The 6,898-nt window shown below is 37.5% G+C and overlaps 1 protein-coding gene across 1 annotated transcript; it reads left to right on the top strand.

Annotated features, from left to right (window-relative positions):
- Nucleotides 1–2,319: 2,319 nt before the first annotated feature.
- LOC311036848 (prostate stem cell antigen-like) lies at nucleotides 2,320–3,917 on the top strand. The gene is made up of 3 exons (XM_084045863.1): nucleotides 2,320–2,441; nucleotides 2,566–2,673; nucleotides 3,523–3,917. Exons 1-3 carry the CDS (start codon nucleotides 2,393–2,395, stop codon nucleotides 3,681–3,683), a joined length of 318 nt encoding a protein of 105 aa, XP_083901989.1. The 5' UTR covers nucleotides 2,320–2,392; the 3' UTR covers nucleotides 3,684–3,917.
- The last annotated feature ends 2,981 nt before the right edge of the window (nucleotides 3,918–6,898 follow it).

A 6,898-nucleotide genomic window follows, 5' to 3' on the forward strand; every position in this document is an offset into this window, starting at 1 on the left:
TACCTCCACACATTTGTTGGGAGGTATGTTTCATACTTAAAAAAGATATTTGACTTTAATTTGATAATGGATGGAAGTCAGGGCTCGGATCAGGCTGGAACCTTGCCCAAAACTTTGAGTCATAGTCAACTGACGTCATAGAAGATCGACGTCACAGGCTGGCCACATGAAAGGACCACTTCACCCAATATTTAACCTATCTTCATACATACATAATTGGTAATCACCGACACTCATTAGGATGGCATCATTTCTGTCTACCCACTGTGTCTCAGAGGAGGGCTGTGGGCAGTTCTGAAACCTGCCAGTAGGTGACACTTCATCACAGTGAGTGAAGAACGTTGCGGGTGGATGTGCTAAGTCTACACGTACTGTACTGTACGTGTTATGCTACTGTATGCTTTTTGACAGTGGTGGAAAAAGTACTCTAATGTTTTACTTAAGTAAAAGTATCAGTACTGCAATGTAGAAATACTCTGTTACTCTGTTAAGTAAGTCAGAAATTCCGAATTTACTTGAGTAAAAGTATTGGTATCTAAATGTACTTAAAAGTACCAAAGTGGAAAGTACTCATTATGTAGAATGTCTCATTTCACAAGTTTTCAAATGTTTAAAAATCTTAATAGCAGATCCACAAGCTCACAATGTGTCGCAGAGCTTGTAGATCGGCTTTTTTCAAATGGCCGAAATGTATATAGGGCTGAAGTGGTTAATGTATCTTTTGTAATAATAATCTAAATCTACAAGGTAACTTGTAACTAAAGTTTTCAAATAATTGTAGCGGAGTAAAAATATAATATTTGCCTCTGAGATGTAGTGGAGTAGAAGTAAAAGTACTGCAAATTGGAAATACTCCAGTAAAGTAAAAAAATACCTCAAAATTGTACTTGGTACAGTACTTGAGTAAATGTGTCTACCGTAGTTACTTTACACCACTGCTTTTTGACCACAACAAACTTGTAGCCAGCCCCAGTCCTTCAAACCTCTGATACACCGCGACTCGAAGGCTGAAGTTGAACCCACTGACCAGTACAAATATTTAATGCAGGATATTAAATGCATTGACAAAGCATATGTCAAAACATATCTGCAGAAGCAAATGACCGACACAAAGCCTCCTGAAAACGTGCATTACAACGTGTGTGTGACTGATGGAAAATGACTATTTAAAGTTGTGAGGAGGGAAGTAAGAGTGCTTGCAGTGCAAGTGAAAGGTCATGTCCCAGAGGCAACCTTTGTGTGGTGTCTTGGATTAGAGGAACCAGACATTTGGTATAACCCAAGTTCCTATTTATCGGTATCACAATGAAAACTTTTAGATTTGAAAAAAACCCAAAATAAACATGATATTAAAAATGTATTTTAAACTCCTCACAAAATGTTCGGAAACGTAACTTTGGTCGCTTATTTCTCAGTTTCAATAATACCAATTGGTATTGTATTTTATATTGTTTTTATCGTTGATTAGTCACCTTTACAACGAGTTATAACTTGAACAACACTGCTAAATGTGTGGGTAGCGCCCCCCCCCCCGACCTTTAGCATGGATCCTGCAACTAAATATCTGGAAGAAAGCCTATGGCTCCTCAGTGAAGCAACCGGTCTTCTCGGGGTGTTGTCTTCCTGGGACAGCCACGCGGAAGTCTTTGACTTCTCCAGTCTCATGGAACTTGGTCCTTAGTTTTGGAAATGGTACCAGGGCTGGCACCATATAATGCTGCCACTCTGCGTAACGGAACACCAGCTTCCACTTGCCCTTTTGCACAGGCCTTATCCTGAAAGGACAAACCTGGCATCTTTCCATGGGGGCAGTGTTGCTGCTTGGACCCATGCTCAGGTGCCAGTCACACACATGTGACTGGTGCAGGTCGCTCAAAACGAGAGCGAACACCAACAGAAGCATATTCAGGGATTCTGTCAACTTTTTGGGGGACACGTTTGGCTGTGTTGCTCATTCCACGATTGCACGATCCTTACAAGTTATACCTCGTTGTAAAGGTGACTAATCCTGACTAAACGATAAAAACAATATACAATACCAATTGGTATTATTGAAACCGAGCAATGATTGACCAAAGTAAAGTTTCCGAACTTTTTGTGAGGAGTTTATATATATTAATGATATTATCAATACAATCTTTGTTGAAAATCGTTGGCCTACACCAAGTAATAGTGTAGTAATTTATCCACAAGATAACATTTTTTTCACAATGGGCTGGTAGAAGGGCATGGTCATTTTGAATAGTGTTATTCGGGTCACTTGAAAAGAGCCTTTGATAAGACATGCAAATGCTGAAACCAGTTTCTGAATTTGCATTGAGCAATCCACTTCCCTTCTTACTAAATCCACGGGGTTTATTAGTCTACTCTATTTGTACATCACTCTTGCACCATGAAGCTGTGTGGAGCCCTGGCACTTCTGGTTTTGACTATATCTACAGGTAAGAACTGATTCATAATTATTTTAATGCAGTAGCTAGCCTGGGATGAATAACATCCAGTGGAATTTTGAGGCCCTGTCTAGTTCAACATGTGTGTAACAGACAGTATAATCTGTCTCCCTAGTCCATGGATTAAGATGCTACACGTGTACTGCAACTGAACCCCGTTCGTGCACAGACACCAAATCATGTTCCGTCATCTTCAACCGCTGTTTCTCCTTAAGAGTTGATGGTAAGATCACACACCACACCAATAGCAAGTATAGTTCATTATTTTTCCTCAATGTCGGGGTCCGGGGACCACCAGGGTTCCAAATTGACCCTAGTCTGTAATTCTGACAGTGTACATTTGGTTTCCAAAATGTACACTCAGAGTTAAATAAACACTGAGGATTAGTGTAGATTGGGGTCCCAGAGATACAAATAAATAAAAGTCAAATTGGTCTCTTTGGCCTAACACATATCAAATGGGGGTCCTTGAAATTAAAAGTTTGAAAATCACTGGTATAGTTCATATTAAGTTTGTCATGGGTGAGGTGGTGTCACATATTATCATACATCAAACATGTTACAAGTTTCTTTCCTAAGTTTTAGAAGGATGTATCTCGGTATATTGTTGATGATGTTGACTCTGACTTTTGTCTCTACTAGCAAAATGTACTGTTTGGCTTCAATAATAATTGTAATAAGAAAAAAAATTAGGTATACATAACTAATTTGATCCTTATTCTAGCAACATTTCATTTACAAAAATCCAAATGTAGTAATTCCAAACAAACAGACAAAAAAAAAGAAAGCTGCAAGAACTGTCCTTTTGTGTTCACTCTTTAATGTTTTCTGTTAGTAAATCCCCCTGGCTCTGATGGTTTTATGGTTGTAATAACTTCTTTGTTTGTATTGTATGTCATGATTGTTATAAATAAAGGTTTGTGAAACGGAGAAAAAAAAGAAACGTTTCTTTGTGTAATCAAGTATGCAGTAGCCTACACATAGCCTACATCAGTTGGTATCCTACACTGGATACCAACTGATGCCATTTCTTTAGGTCATTGTTGTCTGATTTCTTCTTTCTGTTGTACAGGTTATACCATCGTCACCAAGGGCTGTCAGAACAGCTTAGCGTGTGTGGGTGCCTTCGCTTGCTGTGAGGGAGACTTGTGTAACAACGGCAAGCACACTGGTCCTAGCACCATTCTGCTGCTGTTGTTGTCCACAGCTGCTATGTTATTCTCCTCAATTTGAATATCTGAAAAATCTTCTTCATTTGATTGTCTGAGTGAAACAGCAACCATTTGTTCTCTCCTTTGTTCTCTCCACTTCCCTCCTCTGTGTGTTTGATTCAATGAGAAGAAAAACATGTTTGTTAAACTGAAGACTCTTGTCTTCCTGGTTCCTAAACGCAATAAATAATAAACAGGAACATTATTCAACTTAATGGACTAATGATTGGTCATCACAAAACTGCAACAACAAAAATATATATATATATATTCACCACCTTCGTTATCTCAGATTTCCAGGTAACAATAGGTTGGTTACAAAAAGCTATTTTTAAAGGACAGGGATAAAACTCTGAGAGCGTAATTAACACTCCAGATTTTACTGCATAGCTTCTTGTTTTCATTCAACATCCCCTTTTTCAGTTCAGACACACGGGAACAAAAACAATTGTACTGGGGCTGACCCGGTCAAACCAGAATTATTTATGTTCCTGCCCCCAAAAATGCCAACAACAGTGTGGCATTTTGTGTTCAATCTACAGCACAAGTGGAACAATTAATGATAAGTGAAAAAACAACATCTAGGAAATCAGGCAATGGGGTGTCTCTGTGACACACTGACTCGGAGGCTGTAAATCGAACACTCAGTGGTGGAAAAAGTAGTCAAATCTTTTACTTAAGTAAAAGTATCAATACCCTGTTGTAGAAATAGTCTGGTACAAGTTCGGTGTTCAAAATGTACTTGGTAAAAGTACAAAAGTTTTGGCATCAAAATATACTTAAAGAACCAAAAGTAAAAGTACTCCTTATGCACAATGTCCCATTTCACAAGTTTTCAAACGTATAAAAATATTTTGAAAATCGCAGGTGCGACGCATTGTGAGCTTGTAGATCTGCTATTTTTAATTGGCCGAAATGTATATAGGGCTGAATGTATGTTTTCTAATAATAATCAAAACCTACGAAGTAACTAAAGTTTTCAAATAATTGTAGTGGAGTAAGAGTATAATAATTGCGTCTGAGATGTAGTGGAGTACAAGTAAAAGTTCTGAAAATTGTAAAAGTACCGAAAATTGTAAATACTCCAGTAAACTAAACTAAATTTTACTTACAGTACTGTACTTGACTAAATGTACTTACTTACACCACAGTGAAAACTGCATCCATTCCATCCATGTCTACATGTGACATGACGCACACACATTGAACCATGTTCTGGTTCATATGAATCAGGAAATTCCAGAGGTGTCTGACCTTTTATTTTATTTTGTGCAACAATCGTACAACTTCATTGCAAATAGGAACTCCCAGCACAAACTTTTTATGGAGGTGTAGATTTGTGCATTATTTATACTGCTGTACTTTATATTGGATGAGCTGATGTGTGTGTGACTGTCATTCACAATATACTCAGTGCTATATAAGCGCGTTCCCCATGGAATGTTCGGCATCCAGTGTAGCTGATATCTAGTGGTATTGCCTCATACCAGGTTTAAAGTTAGCTACTATTTGTGTGTGAGCACCCCATGTCAATGTAATTTGGGGAATACATAATTAGTTTACAATATGTTTTAAGGTTTAAGAATACTGTTATAGACAATGTCTCGACTGTTACTTTTCAGGATTCAAATCCCAAAACATCAAAAGTAGCAGACATACAAGCTCAAAACGTGTCGCTTTGCGCTGCGTTTTGAGCTTGTGGCTCTGCTACTTTTGATGCTTTTGTGTGACGCTGTAGTATGATCAAATAGGGAGTTAATTTATGAGGGGGGAAAAAAGTTAGAACACAAGTGTATTGTGGCCTTACAGTTACATCTGGAAACAGGAAAAGGAAACGCATTTCTCTAACATGTGGGTGTGAAATCCACATCCATTTCTGTGACATTTAGGTCATCATGCATCACACCCAAAAGTGTGAACATACTAGGTTCCATTGACAGGCTTTTCAACGGGTTACCATTAATTTTGTCGACTAAAATGACATTTATTTTTTTTGTTCAAGGTTTTTTTTTATTTTATATTTTTACATACAGGTCAGTAATAAAAGGCATACAAAAAACAGTGAATGTATGTTACCCCTCCCACCCCCCCAAAGTTCACGCTCCGAAAGAGCCACAACCCTGGTATCTTATTGTACCATTAACACAAAGGACAATATAAACAAGTCAAAAAATAAAAAATAAAGTATACACAGTAGGATATATATATATGATTAAAGAAGGATTTAAATTGAATTAAAAAGTAATAATAATAATAATAATAATAATAATAATAATAATAATACACACACAAAAAAATAAAATAATACAAAAACAAATTCAATGGGGTCAATTTATGGGTCATTAATGTCAGCTAAAATGACATTTTTGACGAAAAATGTTCGTCAACTACTGCCAAAAACTAAATAAAAACTAAGCTATGATGACTAAGACTAAAGATAATGACAATTTTGGCAACAAATAAAAAAAACAAATAAAAACTGCACTAAAATGTTAGGGGGGATTAGTGGAGAAGAGAAGAGATCCAGCAGAACTAAAAGACAAGTCATTTTATGTTTGGTTGCACTCGGTTGTTGCGCTCTGACAATAGTAGATCTACAAGCTCACAATGCGTCGCGTTGTGAGCTTGTAGAATGTCTATTGTCAGCATGCAACCAAGTGTAAAATCAGGCATTACGACGCCATCAAGGCCTGGCAAAATACATTTTTGTCGACAAAATCAACTGTATATTTTATTAAACATTTCAGTTGACTAAAATATGACCAAAACTAAATAATTCTATTCAAAAGACTATGACTAAAATGAAATTGATCATCATCGGTGATGTGTATACATGGTTCAAGATAAATTAACCACTATAGCCCAATGTAGTATGAGGGCAAGGAATCATCCCACTATACTACAGTAAGACTGAAGAAATGTTTATATACTGAGTATATTTTCCCAACATTGTGTTTTATTTTACACTAAGTTAACAACACATCTACTGATGCACAAACTTGGACACATCATCATTGTTGTTTCCTGGGGTCACTGGGTGTTTCTGGTCTTGCAACAGATACCCTCCTCCAGGTGATCAAACCCAGGCCTGTGTCCAAGTGGCATGCTACTGCCCCCACTCTCTCATGGGGGCTTAGGGTTACTTAGGCTGTTGTATGGGCACAGTAGAGAGGTCAACGAGAAAGCTATAAGATTTCAGCACCATGGATAGCACTCTGACTGTATGTAGCTACGGGT

The sequence above is a fragment of the Gymnoscopelus microlampas genome (genome assembly GCF_963454915.1).
Source record: "Gymnoscopelus microlampas genome assembly, chromosome: 20".
Taxonomy (NCBI): domain Eukaryota; kingdom Metazoa; phylum Chordata; class Actinopteri; order Myctophiformes; family Myctophidae; genus Gymnoscopelus; species Gymnoscopelus microlampas.

Coding starts and splice junctions, on each gene's coding strand:
- LOC311036848 (XM_084045863.1), top strand. CDS start 2,393: ATGAAGCTGTGTGGAGCCCTGGCACTTCTGGTTTTGACTATATCTACA. Junction 2,442..2,565: donor GGTTTTGACTATATCTACAG/GTAAGAACTGAT, acceptor CTGTCTCCCTAG/TCCATGGATTAAGATGCTAC. Junction 2,674..3,522: donor TTTCTCCTTAAGAGTTGATG/GTAAGATCACAC, acceptor TCTGTTGTACAG/GTTATACCATCGTCACCAAG.